The sequence below is a fragment of the Westerdykella ornata genome (assembly GCF_010094085.1).
Source record: "Westerdykella ornata strain CBS 379.55 unplaced genomic scaffold EI97scaffold_3, whole genome shotgun sequence".
NCBI classification, from domain to species: Eukaryota; Fungi; Ascomycota; class Dothideomycetes; order Pleosporales; family Sporormiaceae; genus Westerdykella; species Westerdykella ornata.
The window spans coordinates 1,470,759-1,487,356 of record NW_022986853.1 but is presented as its reverse complement, the minus strand read 5'-3'; the positions used below and the strand labels follow the sequence as shown (position 1 = coordinate 1,487,356).

Below are 16,598 nucleotides of genomic sequence, written 5' to 3'. Positions count from 1 at the left end.
CCAGGCTCTTTTCCTGCTATTTCTGTTATGAAGTTCCATATCATCTGCCTTGTAGGAGGCAGGCCTCTTGCACAAAGGCCATCTATATATTCTACAAGCGCAGATTCCTGGATATCATTAAGGAGGCGACTGTTTTCGACTTTTTCCGTGCGGGTGCCCTGCATCCCGCGGTGATGGCGTGACAGTGTATTTCGATTAACACCGTACTTTTTGGCAACCTGTGCGTAATTAGGCTTTTCTCCAGGCTTCAGCGACTTCAACAACTCCAATGCGGCATCCATAGCGTATATATTGCGGTGGTGGTCGTCGTGTAAAAATGTCGAACATTTGGTGTTCAGCGATCGCCAGGTGGGGGCGATCGCCAGGCGGTGAGTCACGGTAGCGTGCACGCGCTGATTAAGCACGTTAGCGTCTCCCCACTTACCGCACCTTAAGTCAACTTCAACACCAACACCAACCTCCGCAAAAGAATTACCCCCTACCGAGGAATGAATTGATTCGCCGGTTGTATGCAACATCAAGCGATGTGAAAAAAAAAGTCTTGATTTCGTTTGAGGTTGGACGGCTTCCTGTTCCACAGACTTCGCCCACATGTATCCATCGAACTTACATCTCGATGCAAAAGGGGTTTCTCAGATTGCCAACCCAAGAACCCCCCAGCGATCCGAGGCTAACCATTAGAACACTAAATGTGCCAATTCTTATTCACTGCAGTATGTCCTAGAACACGGCCCATCGCAGCGTATCATTCTATCTACAAACCCATTCAATCGATCAACTTTCCCCAACAGATCCTGACTTCGATTATGTTAATTTTCATAGACTAAATCATTTCTTCTTTGAGAAACTGGATCTTAAGTGATAACCAAAATCAGACCTAACGAAGTTACTGTACATGCTTGCGCCCCAGCAGCAAAAGAACACAACCTCCATGCTCAGTAAGGTGCCAAGGGCCTAACTTCTGTTCGGTGATTTCCAAGCAGCGCAGTCGCAGTTTTTGCCCGGTCGGGCCCGTGAGCATCTTCGGTCGCTTAATTCCAGTTCCTCAGCGAGACGAGTTGTGCAAAGTTATCAGCAGCCGTTGATGGGTAAACCTGCACTTTGCACACACAACGGCAAAATCATCAAATCTGCACTTGGGAAGCATCACGCCCCCCTAACTCCGGAAACCGACCGCCTTTGATTCGAAATCCGCGCTCGTGCACTCCGTCTCAGCATTTTGCATCTCTATGAGTAAACCTGCACTGGAGCTGTAACAGTAGAACGGTGAATAATGCAAATGCAGCGAATGGTCGGGTTTAGCACGGAGATATCCGGATCCGAGAAACCGAAGATTTGCCGTATTGTAACGGTGTACATACATGTTACTCTCACAATCGGGGTTTACTCGGGCAGAAATTGCAGTCTTCTTCGACAACGAGGTCTACTTGTACAACTAAGGATTATTAACAACAGCTACACGGTATATAGGTGCGCTTCATGAATTGGGATAGATGCGCACTCCGTGTACACAGTACACAGTACTGGTAATGAATTGACGCAGAATTTTCTTATTGCTCGACCGAGGAAGGATACGGCTTCGAGTTCTATTTTTATCATACCATAGTATTACTGGTACAATTTTATCGCAATGTGAGTGAGGGATGCGATATGGATCATCTTTTCCCAACGAGACCGGGAGCGGGAGAAAAGGTACGGGGAGTTCACGGGAGTGTGCATATTCCTTTTGCCATCTATATTCTTACTGCAAATTTTCAGGGATATGGCTGTGCACAATGCCATACTACAGTATGGCATGTACGGAGTATTGGTTAGAGGACTGCAATAGGTGTACTGTGTATGCGGGTGGACGCAGTCCCTGCATGAAGCACTCAGAATCAAGGAACCGGGCTGCGCGACGAAATTTCCAAGTTTCTTCTCCTTTACAGAACCATTATTAGCAGCACCTGCTATTCGCAGCCTACCACAGTACATTCGCAAATAGTCGATCAAGTGCGTAATCCTTCGTTAAATATGATGAGAGATGCACTCGTCCCGGTACCTCCGGCGTCATGATCAACGCGACAGATGCCCATCCTATTTACACGGGAGATAGGAGTGGGCGTCAGTGATGGGAAACATGCAGACCCTGAAAATCCTGCCCCACTGATGACGGTTGAGAAGGTATTCAGGGTCCGGCATCCACCAATGAGAATTCTCGAGCCGTGTTGGCGGATCGCTCCACGGGATTGCCGCTCAGCCGGAGTTTGCCTTATTCGGGGATGATGGGGAAAAGGTAGAGGATGGAAGAACATGAACGTAAAAGGGTTTGGGATTGAAGTTTATCAGGGAGAGAGATCGTGCAGCGGGGTTGGTGATTTTTTTGAAATGTAAATTAACTTTTGGTGTGGTTCGATGGTGGGGTGGTGGTGGTGAGCGGACTCATGATGGACACGAGCATGATGTCATAGTGAATTAGCCTGGCATTCCATCGTCGGGCAGATGGGATGACAACCTGCTTACAAGCAGCTGGCAATAATGCGAAAGCGACACAACACATGAAAAGTGTTTCTCGGTACTTGTAAAATTGTTAACCAAAGACGTCCGGAAACGAAGCTCAAGATGTGGCTACTGCCACGCGGTCCAAACGTCTCGATGCGACTGTTCCTTTGGTGCTGCGCGAATCCGAGAGCCTGGATGCTTCCATTCTCGGAGTGGCCGCTGTGGCAGTGCAGCCCTACGCGGCCCATTCCGATTCAGCCCGCTTGTACTGTGTAATAATGCCGCACAGAAGCCGCGGCATGATACTCGCATCGTAACCTCATGTCCATAACGAGATGCCACTCTGTGTACTTGTAGCTGGCAGCTTTTGTTCATGCGCGGTTCCTTACGTTGATAGGGACGGTGTCCGGCGCAATCCGTCTACCTCAGTATTCGGCGACCAGACTGTAGCAGCTGATCCAGTGCTGTGAGAGCTAGTCCACGCGGACGAATAATTTCCTATGGTATGTACAGTAGTACCCGAGGCTGGCGGTATGGGGAGTAGACTATGCCCAGGTGGAACCACCTCACGGGATAGCCTAGCCTAAGCGAGAGAAGTTGTGGTGAGCATTGTGTGTCACTGTATACAGTCCCTAAACCACTGTGAAGCACTATCACCTCTCGTGCCAGTAGTCGCTTTTTAGAACTACTTGTATTGTGTACTTTCAGCTTTGTCCGGGCCATCACCGTCCAACGTCTATTGGCCGGGTGCGTTGAAGGGCCGCACCGTACAACGTTGGGGTGATTTCGTGTCATGGGAACGCGTCGTGCTGCTCAAAGAAATGTGGTGACGAATCTCCTTTTGTGCTTCAGATGGTATGACTGAAGGCGAAGACATGAACAGTTGACACCGAGGTCACGCGACGTGTCCCGTGTTGACTCTTCGGCAAGCCCCTCACCTGCTCAGCGGCTCTACTGTATCTGCAGGACGGATGGCGGCTGTACCGAGGGACTAGACGTTCAGATCCCTTAACGAGGCTTGCGTGATGCTGTGGAGGGAGGTATGCACAGCCAAGGGGCTCGCTGTTCCATCTGTTGAGCTTACGGAGTACTGTGTATTCCCATCTCCATCGCGGGCGCCGGCCGAGGAGGATGGAACTGCCGCGCCAACAAGAGCCACGTCGCAACGAGAAACGGCACGGCAACGACTGGTCGTTATTTTAGGAGGATGCATTTCGTTGTTGTTAGGCTGCGATCCGACGCTGTGCGGTTCAGAGAATTTTTTGGCGGTCATGGCCAGGCCGTGAGGCTGTGCACCTTTGCTGGGCAAGGTTCATGGTTGCGTTACAGGCTTGGCAAGCCATGACCTTGCAAGGGTACGGCTGCAAGCGGCTTCTGGAAGGAACAGATCGGCGCCCGCCGCCCCTCCACGATGAACCCTGCCATCGTCCCGGACGACTACCCATGACGCAAGCGTTAAAAACCATGGGTGAATGAAAGCCGCAATGTCGCGCAACTGCATCATCGACAAATTGCTCAGCAACAACTTGTTGAACATTCTCTGCCCCGGGCCAAAGAATATTTTTACCTCCGAGCTTCCGCGGCAAGCCGGCGTTTGTTAGTGAGCATACCAAAAGCGACGTTTCGGCTGCATTCCATCATTCTCTGCTCGATTACTCTATCACTCTCCTCGGATCCGGCCAAGTCCAACCGAGTCATACGGGTCACTTGTTCCTGCCTATAAAGTATCTCGCCACCGGCCCTGGTGCCCTTACCATTCCTTCCCAACACTATGCTAGCTTCCTCTCCGAATCCACGTAACCATCACCACCAAACGCAACAACCACCTCTCGCCACCGGTTTCACACCATCACAACCACTGTCATTTCAACAGATCTCTGAACAGCTAGCCGCTCAAGATCCATACAGCCAGCAACTACTCAATAGTTACCTCGAATCGCAAAGGCAGGCCTACAGTACGCAGGCTGCTGCACAAAACAACTTCGAAGTCAACCCATCTCAGTTCATGACGAACGCCTACGACTTTACGAACCCTGCGATCAGGATTCAGCAATCGACACCGACGGCGCAATACCCCTCGACCTTCGCGCACACCTTCATGCCATCGGCGAACAGCGCCACCGCATCTGGTTTCGATAACTGGGCGTTTTCACAAAGCAATGGACAGAGCAACGGACAGGCGCTGCAGACACCGAAGGATACCCGGACACACCAGCGCACGACTTCGTCCTCGTCAACAGCGTCCAACCGGTCTCCGAACCGAAGAGGATCAGCCACATCCTACGCGTACGTCGCGAACTCCGAGAATTTGCCTCCGTCGTCTGCGATTGAGGTTGACACATCAACCAGGGCTGACGAAGACTCAAGTGCATTCTCGAACCATCTCCCGACTCCTTCCCAGACACCGACGAACGAGGCCTTCATGAACAACAACAACTACAACTCCATTTCCATGGGCAACACCGCGCAGGCCATGGCGGCGCATCAGTCGATGAAGCAGGCGCTCATGGATCAGCACAGTGCCGAGGATGAGGTGCCGGGCTTCGCACACTCTGCACGGCAGTCAGTGTCCAGCTACGGGCACGACTCACCGGCAACACCTCGTACAACGCACGAAGACCTTGAGGAGAGGTTCAGGATGGCTCCTAACGGTGAGACTCCTCTGCGCAAAGTCGATTCATGGCTTTTCGACGAGTTCCTGACTTACGATGATGACGCAGAGATGCGACCGCACAACACCATTTCGAAGATGGAGGGAACCTATCCGGGAGCGTCAATGGAGGGTCTCTATGACGGCGCCTCCATCATTCCTTCTTCGCAGCCGATGGTGCCAACGGCAGCCGCGCAGCCCGGGACGCTTCTGTCGCCGTTCCGACACCAGAACCCCAATACCCTCATGCAAAGCCGGTTGCAGGCAGCGCAGAACGCGCGGTCGCAGTCGCCGTCAAGCAATGTGGGTCGCGCAGTGTCGCCATTTCGACAAAACTCGCCCTACGTAAACTCTCCCCACTTCCGCGTCGGCACTGTCGCAGAGCAGCGCGAGCAGACGCTCGAGGCTGATGCGGCGCATGCGATGAAGGCAAACGTTGCAGAGGAGCCGAAGACGATATCGCCCAAGGATGCGTTGTTGGACTACCATGAAGCCGAGGAGGACTCCAAGATGCCTTTGTTTCCGCAAGGTGGTCCGAGCGAGTACGGAAACTACGGTGGCGACTACCGGAACGCCACCCAACCCACCTTTGACTCGACCACGACCACCACCACCACCGAGCCCAACTATCAGAGAAACGCGACAAACAGCTGGGCAACGCCGCAGTTCTCCAACAATTTCCCCGTGTCCGCCACTGCTTCGACGTCTGCGCCATTCACCTTCGCCACCCCTGCGGCACTCTCTGGAAACCTCAACGGGCTGCCCTGGTCCGCTACCTCGCAGTACCGTCCGCTACCCACGAGCATGCCTTCCGCCACCGACGCAACCCCAGAGTTCCCGGCACATCTCACGACTATGGAGTCCAGCGCGAGCGAGGCTGAACCTCAGGGTTCGCAGACGTCCTCGGACCAGCTCAAGAAGCCCGCTTCGTCGGCAGCAGACACGGGTACGTACACGTGCACCTACCACGGCTGCACGTTGCGCTTCGAGACGCCGCAGAAGCTGCAGAAGCACAAGCGTGAGGGCCATCGCAATGCCGCACCCACTTCGACTCCGGTAGGCTCGAGCATGTCTTCGGCAGCCCTGCTCGAGCGCAATTCTCAGGCCGGCCCTCACAAGTGCGAACGCATCAATCCCACCACGGGCAAGCCCTGCAACACCATCTTCTCGCGTCCTTACGACCTCACCAGGCACGAGGATACGATCCACAACGCCCGCAAGCAAAAGGTCCGCTGCGCACTCTGTACTGAGGAAAAGACCTTCTCCCGCAACGACGCCCTGACCCGCCATATGGTAAGAGTCCACGGCCGACGCCGCTAGACGAAGTGACAGCATGCTAACGCGTCCCAGCGTGTTGTCCATCCTGAGATCGACTTCCCCGGCAAGCACAGGCGCCGCGGAGCGACGCACGACTGAAGCGGCCGATGCTGATGGCGGTTTGCTGTTGTCCGACGCCATCGTTCCCTTGGACGATCTCTGTTGGTGCGGTCTTGTCCGCCGACCACCTCGGCACACGCCGCAGACGCTCGGTCCACCCGATACGTCCACTCCCCATACATGGGGCGCTCCAGAACGCAACTTGACGTTGCTCGCACCCCTTCGCTAATGGGTGCCGTCCAACGCGACTATCCGGCCCACTTCACTTTCCTGGGCTCCATGGGATTTCCTCTGTCTAGCCCTCTGCCCTCCTTGCTTCCACGTCACGCAAGGCCGGACAGGGCTCGTCGTCGGAGGTTCAGCCCCGCTTTTACGATATCGTCTTCTTCACCTGTTTCTCCAGCATTGAAACAGGCTGGGCAGGTACGATGAATTGCATGACTGAAAGGCTATAACGCACGATAATTTCACGAGTTTCCTTTGTAATGGCGATGTCACACTAGATGGTACATGGTTTTGGATCACGGCGGCGTTTATCATCATTTCTTCGTTTCAATTTCAACATTTACAAGGAAAGCAACCCATGACATGTGTACGAATACGGTATCAGCACGCAAAAGTATGGTTTGGCGCTTTGGTCGGTTACCAGGTCTTGTTCTCGCTCATACTCAGGGCTCAGCTGTATACCCAAGGTTCTGGCCTAAGAGATTGTCGCCTAGATTGTGTATGCATGGGCATATAGAGGTATATTAATATGTACAACATTAATCATCAGACTCATTATTATCTATAGTCGACTCGGTGCGTTGCGGTCGTGTTACTTGTCAATGCAGTGGTTCAACAGTTAGTGTTTCCATGGTCAAGGGCTGATAAAGCCACTCTCGTAATCAGCCCTAGAGATACCGCATAGCAGGCAGGCTTCCAGCTATACAAGCGGTCATGTGCTACTAGTCCATGTTTCCTACATCCGCCACGGTAGCTGGGAATGATGACAGGAGCGTGACCTACGTAACGAATCGATGTAGTGCACATGAATGGCAAGCCAGTTTTCCGACGGGGAGCTTTCATGGCCCCCTTCAGCTATTTTGCGAAGACACCAGAGCTGAATCTAGACCGCGGAATCAACTCGGTTCATCACACCGTTTATACTGGGTATATCGCAAGCGGTGCCGAACAAGGTAGTCCCATCCCCGACTACTCTTATGGCAGAGGACGCGCGTTAAGCCGCAGCTGAAGTGCATTAGCAACGCTGACTGCAGCCGCGGCCGCAGCCGCAGCCGCATCTGAATCTGCGTTTGAATCCGCATCCTGGTTTGAATTCAGATCTAGATCAAGATCTCGCCCGGGCATATCAAACCGAGAGGAGAGGGTCTCGGCTATGCTATGGGGTTTGAGTTTTGGCAATGGCTAAATGCGAGGATGGGAAATGTGAAGTACAGATTAGATCAGATGGCAGCGCTTCATCGTTTGGCCCGTTGTGGAGGTGTACAAAGGTTTACTGTGTAGGTAGGGTGCGTTGAGATGAGATGAGATCAGACGGAGATCTGAATCGAGATCTATATCGATGTCGACATTGGATCTATCGTGCATCGTTGTATGTAGGTAATGCTTAGATGAAGCCCCAGCCGTGCTCTCGTCGCGAGCGTGACGACAGCACAGGCGCACATGACGGTCGAAACATGGGGATAATCATACATAATTTACTACGAAAAACGTACTACCTCTACCATTTTAGAGCAAAAATGGCTCAAGAAACGACCTCGGGAGGCATGGTGTAGTAGTCACGAGACAATATCTTCCCCCGCACGTGCGGGGCCCTGTCTGGGAAGGTTGGTGAATTACAATGAAGGTCGAATGATGGCATGATTGGAGAATTGTATTATCGCCTCTAGAAAACAGTCATTCTTGCGAAAAATTAGTTTCAGAGTTTCAAAGCTCGATTTTCAATAAATCACATGATTACCCATTCACCACCTCTTCTCTTCATGACGTCAGAAGTCACCGCTCCCAATCAGTCCCCCCACCTCACCCCACACGTGGCTATGCGAATTTCGTGACACCTACATACACGAGAATCAGACGGCCCGTCCCCAGTTTTCTCGTTGAAACAACACCCTCACAGTGATCACAGTGACACGTTCGCTAAACCCCTCTTCCTCAATTTCGATTGCCTACGTAGGTAGGTACCGCCGCGTGTCGTCGTGCTGCTCAGTGAGCAGCCATTGTCGTCATGCGTGCGCATATCACAGCAATCGAGATCGTAGACCTCGTGTCTAAGATGTCAGTACCGTAGGCCAAGAGCACTGGGCTCCAGGACAGTGGGACGGACGACGGGAAGAGCTGTTGGGGTAGGAGTAAAGTTTGCGTGTTTGTGGGGTAGGGGAAGAGGGACGGTAGTTACAATAGGTGGAGAGTACTATGTCATCACGGCTTCAGAGCTTCATTCTCGACTTGGTTTGCGAGAGCCATGGTGACGATGGTGACGATGGTGACGAAGGTGTCGAGGTGTCGAGATGTGGGTAGTTGGGTTTGGATGCCGAGGTGAGGTACGGCAGTGCCCGCCGCGGGCTTTCTCAATTGGTCGGGGAGGTAGACTACCTACCAGTAGGGCGGTGGATAGCGTCGTTCTGAGGTACCGCTAGACACTGGTCCGGGTTAGGTGCTCTGTGCACTAACGTGTAGTCCCGTGGTGTGACCGGTGTCCCGGAAACGATATCCTTCCTCTCATATCCAAGGAGACGAAAGGGTCTACCGCGGGACGGTGACCATCACGGAATCCAAAGGCTTTACCATGAGACATGATCATCGAAAAGGATACTATGTGAGCTACATAACGGTGACTTGGTCCACTTTTAGCTGGAGGAACTAAGACTAGCATTACATCGAGGCCGTAGACAGGACATACACCGTTGTATGATTGAAGCAGTCAGCCCCCAATTCTATATCTACTATCTTGCTCTTCCTCCCCTTTCTCGTGACCACCGCCAGTGGTCCAAAATCCGAGTGACTAAGTCTCCTGCATTCCAACCGCACGACTAGGACGCCTCCCTCGCTAAGTATTCCTATGATACAGCCAAAGCATCTACAACTAAGTAGAAGTCTCGTGCACCCACACCGCTCCTCAACAACTGCTACTGAATTCCGTTGGCATCGTTGCAAAAATAGCTAAATTTGGCGAGCCGCCTATTTTAATCCAATTGATCTTCCCTTTTTTCCTCCATCCAGATGATAAACGGTCAACCCCCTGAACACGGCTTCCGCAAACGTCAATGCAACGCGAGTGTCAGCCGCAGTGATTTCATCAGCAACGCCAAAGTAAACACGCTACATGTCTTGCACAACTGTGTCAGAGCTTTGCAAAGCACAAGTGCTATCTGATTGCTCAGCCGCCATCCTAACTGATACAATGTCTATGTCACAAGCTGGCCGTCCACTAAGACAAACCCAAATTCCCGTGAAGCCCTTCCATCAGAGCACCATGATGCCGTGGAATCTTTAGCCAGAGATACTTGCCTCCGTAAGCAGTCCTTCACTGCTTCACACCAGCTTTCCCCTTCGAGCTTGGAGTTCTTTGGGCGTGGTGAGCTCGATTCCGGGGCAGCTCAGGAATATTATGGCAGCTGGCCTCCTTCCGTCGAATTATCTTCTGTCTTCTGCTCTTGTGTTCGTCCTGGGGACCCCTCTTTCATCTGCGCGGAGGCTTGCTCTGAGCTGCCCTCTGCCCTCTTCTCTTGTGCTTGTCCTGGGGCTTCTCCTTACATCTGCGTGGAAGTTCGCTCTGACCCGTCCTCTGTCCTCTGTGCGATAATTTGCTTGCTCGTGACTCGGCTCTTGATCCAGCTCAAGAACCTGCACTAGTCTTTGGGTCATCCTCTGAACTTGTCTCAGCGCTCCACCTCGTGCTTCACGTTGCAATGGACTTCGCCCTCGGACTTCCTCTCGGAATATATCTTGGGAACTCCTCCGACGATCTTCATGGCTGCCGTTCCTTGGTGCTCCCGACGGCCGTCGACTCATCCGCCTTTCTAGAGCCTCAAAAGGGGACAGGAATGTCGGCCCTCGAACAGTCGGTTCATTGAACTCCAGCCACAATCTGTCCAACTCTTCGAATACGTTGATGTCGCCCATGACGTGGCCCTCAAGCATAGACAGGAATGTCTCGGGCCATGTTCGACCATCGATCACCAGATTCGACAGGTCCCTATGTGGAAGCAGGCCTCCATGGGTCCTGTCCCCCTCTAGTGCGTGCAAGAGGGTCCTGGCAAAGGCTTGGTTAGGATCGTCATCGAATCCTGGCCAGATTGCCGCTTGTCGAATGTATTGACATGCACAGAGCAAGGCCAGTGCTGTTTCGTGGCCGTGGAGTCCCAATCTAGGACCACAGGCGTTCCAGACGAAACCATGGCTGGGGATCGCACTATAATCAAGGAAGAAGTCGATCAAGTGTCCAAGGCTTTGGCGCATCAGATCGACGGCCCCTAATTCCTGGCCTAGGATGAAGAGTTCCATCCATCCTACCAAGCGAGGGGGATCCGGGAGTGTGCCTTCCGAGATGTTGTTTCCGGCTTCAAGGAGGATCTCGCCCCCCAGAAGTAGATCTCCCGTCATCGTCCAGATACGGAATAATTTCATAACCCACGGTGTGCACTTCTGGTAAGACCAGTTTACCGGTAACTGCGGGTTGTCTGGTGTCATCGCCTTATGCCAGTTCGCGCACGTCTTGCACAGTGTTTCCGTGTCGATAAAAGTCACACCACTTCCCGTCCACACCCAAATGCGAGGCGGCAAGGGTCCGAGTCGGTTTCGTCTGGCGAAATGGACTAACGTGGTATCATCGCTGTTCGACGGTTCACCTGATGCCTGTGGAGCTCTTAGTGGAATGACGAAGCCACTTCGGTTGGGATAGTTCAAGTCATTGTAATTCCGCTGCTCGGGATTGCGGTTCTGTTCAGCCATCGCTTTGGGGGGAGTCACACAGTGTCCGACAGGGCTGAGCGGGGCCTCAGGCGATGGGGCAGTAAACTACGTCAGCCTTACGCTTACCATGGTAAAATTGAGAAGCTGTCAGGGAGAAAGAGACTCGGACTCACTGGACGGTTGACCCAAGTGAGGGGTGATTGAACGGCAGGACTGGTGTGTTCGCTGTCGGAGAGGGACACAGTTTGTAGTGAATGGGTAGCTATAGAGCTGATGACAGATTCGAGATATCAAATATGTGGTAAAGATGCTGCAGTACGAAAGTGTGCTAAAGTTAATGATATCGACAATGCGAATGTAATAAATATGGAGCGGTCGTGCAGGTGGAGAGAAAGGACGGTGACTGCCAGACGGAGCGAGGAAAGGGCTTGGAAGTCTGCTGGTGGATGAGGAAACGGCACTGGTGGCGGCTTGCCTGCCTTGTAGTTTGGAGAAGAGCGTGAAAAGGTGTGTACAGTCAGCCACACCTTGAACTTCGAAGCATATGCTCTAAGGAAGCGTACGAGCTGGCGGGATGTTAGCATTCGAAACCCGGATTATGGCTAATTCGAATGCACCCAAAGAGTATGGAATCAGTGTTGGACTCATACCATGCACGAAACTCACCTTGTGGTATCCAACATTTTGAGTTTCATCTGCCATATACAAAGTGCTTTCGTCTTCGAAGCTGCACCCTTTCCTGATCTTACTGTGCACCAGTTTCTTCCTTCAATCCATGCTGAGCCGTTGAAGCATGCGAATTGGGTATGATCCCGATGCAATAGGGATCCCGTAATCAAGAGAACTGTCCGCCGCAAGACCACAATCCTACAAGGTAGCCCAACAGCACCGTCGCCTTCCCTCCCAGCCAATATTCACAATCTCCCAATCCCTAAGTAACCCCACGCTCACCAATCTCACTTGTTCGCAGCCTTTCCCGCACCCACTTTCCAATCCATCATGTCTTGGTCCCCCATTCCATTCCATACCCCATCTCCTAGTTCCCCGCCCCCGACAGCCTCAAGACAAAATTCACCACCACAGCCGCAAACAACGCCAGTGTCAACACCGTCGGCCCCAACCGATCATCAAACCCTCCCTGCCCCCGAATCCGGATACTTCTCGCCCTCCAATGGAACGTGAACAGCGCATATGCCATGGCCGCGACCGCAACCAGTGTGAAAAGCCCGGCGGAAATGCGGCCGATGCGGTCGCCAAAGTTGAGGAGGCCGATGGCCAAGCCGCCGAGGATGACGCTGAAGTTGAGCCAGGAGAGGAAGGTACGTTCGTTGGCGAAGAAGACTTTGGGTTCGACGCGTGTGGGGAGGGCGATGCGCTTCCCTGCGGAGGGTTAGTTGAGGGCGCATTGGTGTTTTGGAACTGGGATTGGGTTCGGCAATCGGGAATTGGGATTGAAGTCAAAGAAGGTAGAATCAAGGAGGAGCAGAAGAAGAACCCGTACCTGGCGCGGTCTGGAGGAGAGGTTGGCTTGACATTTTGCGGTTATCTCGTTGCAGTATCCTGGCCTGGACGCCACAGGCACAATGACGAAATGAAGGTTTCCCAGCAAAAGTAAAAAGATAGAAATGATAAGTTTAATAAAGATCCAACAGTATTATGTACCAAAGGACAAGGAATGAGTCGTCAATAGCCGTCGGCTCTTAATAAGTCGAAGTGCCAAAATCCTGCCGCAAGGTCAAAGATACTGGCTTTGGAGCTTCCGACCTGGCGACAGGCTGGGCGGGAAGGCACGTTGCTCCATGCACGTCTCTGATTCGGTTCATTTGACGTCGCCACCAAGAAAGGTTTAGCGGCTTTCTAGCCAGGCCTACCACGTGACAGCTACCCGAATCTGGCCTACAACGCAAATCCCTTGGCGAAGCAGTTTGAGCTGTTTGTTTTTGTTGGCGCTAGAGGTCAACGTCGACAGTGTAAACACCAGTTGCCGTCCAGATACAGGAAACATCTCTCCCATACCCATTCTTATCTAGTGTCTACCGAAGGAGCTCCGTCTACCTTTCTAGGACGTCTAATATCATCACTCATCGAGTCTTTCCATCACAATGGCTGTATGTTCTGTCGTCGTCGTCTCATCTCAACCCCCTACAACCCACCACGACACCCCTTCAAAACCCATTCGGACAAGGCAAACTAACAAACCCCCCAGGCCCCCCTTCAAACCACCGAGCTCCAAGAAATCGCTCAGAATGTAAGTTCCCTAACATTCTCTACTAAATCCCGAATCCATGGAAAAGGAACTAACACATCAACCCCACCCCACCAGGCCTGCACCACCGTCCTCGGCTCCGCAACAAAATACGACCACTCGTCCGTCGCAGGCTGGAACACCGAAATCATCGTACGTCCCTCCGTACCTCCGACCCCTCTATCCCATTTCAATTTACCTACTTACGCCTTCCCTTCGCCACTCCTCCCTCACCCCTGAATCCCCCCTTCAACTTCAATCCCCACAAAAAAAGCGAATCTCAGACAACAACATCTAACTTCCCCAGAACACAATCCTACAATCCCTAATCTCCCGCACTACCCCCTCCTCCTCCTCCGGCTCCTCCGACACCCCCGCCCCGCAATACAAGTACATCGTCAACTCGACGATAATCCAGCACCCTTCGGCTCCGTCGGGTAGCGGCGAGCACGCCGGTCGCCGCGGCATGCACAGCGCGGTGGGTGCGTACTGGAACAATGAGCGCGACGGGACGTGGAGCTTCAAGTGGGAGGGGGCTGAGGAGAGGGGCATGGATGTCGTGGTGAGTGTGACGTGGGTTGGTGTCTAGAGTGGAGCGTCTATGAAAGGATCGTTGATGTCGGGAAGAAGAAAAGGGGAGGGGAAGGAAGATGTGCGTTGGGAAGAACATGTTGTGACTGTGGAGTGAAGAGTATATATTTCACAACTTGGAATGCTGAGTTTGGTGTCAGAATGTTGTCCTGTTCTTTTCCTGCATCATCTGCTCGAACGTCTGCAGTCGTGAGTGAGTCTTGCCTCTTGCCTTGGGCCTCATTTCGTACGCTGCGTTATTCCGTTGGCATACATGTACGACGACTCGACTCGCTGGCATGTACACCTCCAGTGTCTCAAGCCAAAGCACACCATCATTTTCTCACTTGTAACAGCCCCGAAAAAGCAAATCATCGTATTAGACGTAGCATCATCCACCCATCCAGTCGTGTACGTCATCTATGTACGCATAGCGCGCCCGCCGGCACCTGTATATCGCGATACCATTGCTCGCCTTGTACCACCACACCCGGACTCGAACTTCTTGCTTGCAGCACGGCTGACCCGCTGACCCGCTCAACTGCTGGAACGCTGAATATCAAACCGACCACTGAGAAACCAGGAACCAAAAAAGGTGAACAGGAGAGAGAGGAAACTGATGATTTGGGCCTAGGCCTTGGAACCCTCGGTCTTGGTGCCGACCCCATCGTTGCGGTTGCTGCTTATCCGGTCGCCGGAAGCACTCTCCTCATGTTTCTTCAGCATAGCCGCGACATCCGCACCCGACGCCTTGCCGCCATTCTTCTCGGTGATCAGCCCCTTCAACCACGCATTCTCCGTCTCGAGCTGCTGAATCCTTGTCTCGAGCACGCTGACCCGCTCACTCATCTCCTTGGCCGTCTTCTCCAGCTGCTGCTCGCGTTGCTTTTTTTTGATGCGGAACCTCGCACTGGCGGCCGTGTTGCGGCGACGTTTGTCTTCCTCTGCAGCCAGGCGCGCGGCCTCGTCAATGGAGTGTTGAGACGGAGGTTGCTGAGGTTCGACAATGTGGCTGTGTTTGCGCTTCTTCCCGGCGTCGGAGAAGCCGGGCGATATGGGAGAACCGTTGCCGCTGGTGGGGGAGGTGGTGAAGTTGGGTGGAATGGGGTAGGCTTGAGGTTGGGGGTGCTGCAATGAGGGCATGGGTTGCTGGTCCACGATGGGATGCTGGAAGCTGGTGAAGTCGAAATCGAAGCTGCCTGCGAAGGGGTCGAAGTCAGCCATGGTGGTTGTGATATGGGACGACATGAGGTGAGATGGAATGTAAAAACGGTTCAGAGTGGTGTGGGCGAGAGGTGAAGGTAAGGCTGCCGGAGCACAGGGGCAATTGCGTGCTCCGCAACGAAGATTCGCTGCTCCTGCAAACCACAGCACCACATCCCCAGACGAGCATGGCGGATGCTGGGGTCGAGGCTTGCAGCCGCGCAACCCGCACCCATCGACGGGCTGTGAGTGGTTGGGGAGCGTGGGGTGTCATTGAATGTGGTGCAGGGTGGGAAGGGCGGGGTGTGCAGCGACCCTGAGCGGGCGCTGATTGGCCAACGAGAGGAGATTTTGGAGGAGTAAATTGAAGCATCGAGGGACGAGGACGAAGAAGGCCAATAAAGGACAGAGAGACGAGGTGATGATGATAATGATGCAAAATAGAAATGAAGTAGGACGAGACAACATGACAGATAACACTCACCATTGAAGTTGAGGTTGAGCTGCGTGTCGGTGCCCGCAGGCTGGTCGAAAGTATTCATGTTGAAGCCTTGGGCCGGTGCTGGGGCTACGTCGAAATTGTCACCGCCGTCCCAGTTGACAAACTCGGAGTTGGTAAAGAGGGCCAGGTCCTCTTCGAAGTTGGGTGGAGAGTCGAACGTGTCGTCGGCTGAGGGTACCGTGTTCAGTTGGGCGATGTACTGGGAGACGTTTACACCGCGACGTGCTGGGAAGTCGGACATGGTGGTGGACAGGAAGGAGGATGTCCTAGGAGGAATGAGGTCGTTGACAAGTGTGTGCAGCCGGGCCGTTGGATCTTGTAACTCCTGTTGTCTGTGTCCTGCGATGGTCGAAGACAGCTCGCTGGTCGGAGGGCGTACTCGGTAGGTGGTTGCGTCAGATGAGTAATACAAAAGCGAGAGCCGGGGAGAAAGGCTGCAAGTGGGATGGAGGGGGGCAGGAACCGGCGGGAACGGTCCCTCAGCGGAGCAACGGTTTGTTGGCCAGTATGTACTGTATCTGTGCAACGAGTGTAGCAGGTTCAGCAGGTGTGCAATGGTTGTTGCAACGAGCAATTGAGGGGGGAATTTGCGATGGTCTGCCTGGTGGTGGTGGGTTTGGTGGAGTCTTTGAAATGGCCCGCGCTATCAATCG

The 16,598-nt window shown here is 53.2% G+C and overlaps 6 protein-coding genes across 6 annotated transcripts; 2 read left to right on the top strand and 4 right to left on the bottom strand.

Moving 5' to 3' along the window:
- Positions 1 to 3,178: 3,178 nt before the first annotated feature.
- Positions 3,179 to 3,746, bottom strand: EI97DRAFT_430738 (uncharacterized protein). The gene has a single exon (XM_033797765.1). The coding sequence runs from the start codon at positions 3,692 to 3,694 to the stop codon at positions 3,473 to 3,475; it is 222 nt and encodes a 73-aa protein (XP_033657246.1). The 5' UTR covers positions 3,695 to 3,746; the 3' UTR covers positions 3,179 to 3,472.
- Positions 3,747 to 4,252: 506 nt separating this feature from the next.
- On the top strand, positions 4,253 to 6,547 carry EI97DRAFT_440013 (uncharacterized protein; the record flags this gene model as incomplete). The annotated part of the gene is made up of 2 exons (XM_033799596.1): positions 4,253 to 6,424; positions 6,482 to 6,547. 2 exons carry the CDS (start codon positions 4,253 to 4,255, stop codon positions 6,545 to 6,547), a joined length of 2,238 nt encoding a protein of 745 aa, XP_033657245.1.
- Positions 6,548 to 10,147: 3,600 nt separating this feature from the next.
- EI97DRAFT_455915 (uncharacterized protein) lies at positions 10,148 to 11,464 on the bottom strand (the record flags this gene model as incomplete). The annotated part of the gene is made up of 1 exon (XM_033800683.1): positions 10,148 to 11,464. The coding sequence occupies one exon, from the start codon at positions 11,462 to 11,464 to the stop codon at positions 10,148 to 10,150; it is 1,317 nt and encodes a 438-aa protein (XP_033657244.1).
- A 997-nt stretch (positions 11,465 to 12,461) lies between these two features.
- EI97DRAFT_371522 (vacuolar transporter chaperone 1) lies at positions 12,462 to 12,960 on the bottom strand (the record flags this gene model as incomplete). Its single annotated transcript, XM_033795295.1, has 2 exons — positions 12,462 to 12,805; positions 12,927 to 12,960. 2 exons carry the CDS (start codon positions 12,958 to 12,960, stop codon positions 12,462 to 12,464), a joined length of 378 nt encoding a protein of 125 aa, XP_033657243.1.
- A 412-nt stretch (positions 12,961 to 13,372) lies between these two features.
- EI97DRAFT_430735 (uncharacterized protein) lies at positions 13,373 to 14,572 on the top strand. Its single transcript, XM_033797764.1, has 4 exons — positions 13,373 to 13,533; positions 13,632 to 13,673; positions 13,749 to 13,823; positions 13,978 to 14,572. The coding sequence occupies exons 1-4, from the start codon at positions 13,528 to 13,530 to the stop codon at positions 14,257 to 14,259; spliced, it is 405 nt and encodes a 134-aa protein (XP_033657242.1). The 5' UTR covers positions 13,373 to 13,527; the 3' UTR covers positions 14,260 to 14,572.
- A 15-nt stretch (positions 14,573 to 14,587) lies between these two features.
- EI97DRAFT_430734 (uncharacterized protein) lies at positions 14,588 to 16,401 on the bottom strand. The gene is made up of 2 exons (XM_033797763.1): positions 15,928 to 16,401; positions 14,588 to 15,439 (listed from the first exon to the last, which is right to left on the bottom strand). The coding sequence occupies exons 1-2, from the start codon at positions 16,184 to 16,186 to the stop codon at positions 14,871 to 14,873; spliced, it is 828 nt and encodes a 275-aa protein (XP_033657241.1). The 5' UTR covers positions 16,187 to 16,401; the 3' UTR covers positions 14,588 to 14,870.
- Positions 16,402 to 16,598: the final 197 nt, after the last annotated feature.

Bases quoted from the DNA above. Each gene is read 5' to 3' on its own strand.
- EI97DRAFT_430734 (XM_033797763.1), bottom strand. From the start codon at position 16,186: ATGTCCGACTTCCCAGCACGTCGCGGTGTAAACGTCTCCCAGTACATC. The intron at 15,440-15,927 runs GTGAGTGTTATC...ACCCCTTCGCAG, and splicing joins GCTCAACCTCAACTTCAATG to GCAGCTTCGATTTCGACTTC.
- EI97DRAFT_430738 (XM_033797765.1), bottom strand. From the start codon at position 3,694: ATGCATCCTCCTAAAATAACGACCAGTCGTTGCCGTGCCGTTTCTCGT.
- EI97DRAFT_430735 (XM_033797764.1), top strand. The intron at 13,674-13,748 runs GTAAGTTCCCTA...CCACCCCACCAG, and splicing joins TCCAAGAAATCGCTCAGAAT to GCCTGCACCACCGTCCTCGG. The intron at 13,824-13,977 runs GTACGTCCCTCC...TAACTTCCCCAG, and splicing joins GCTGGAACACCGAAATCATC to AACACAATCCTACAATCCCT.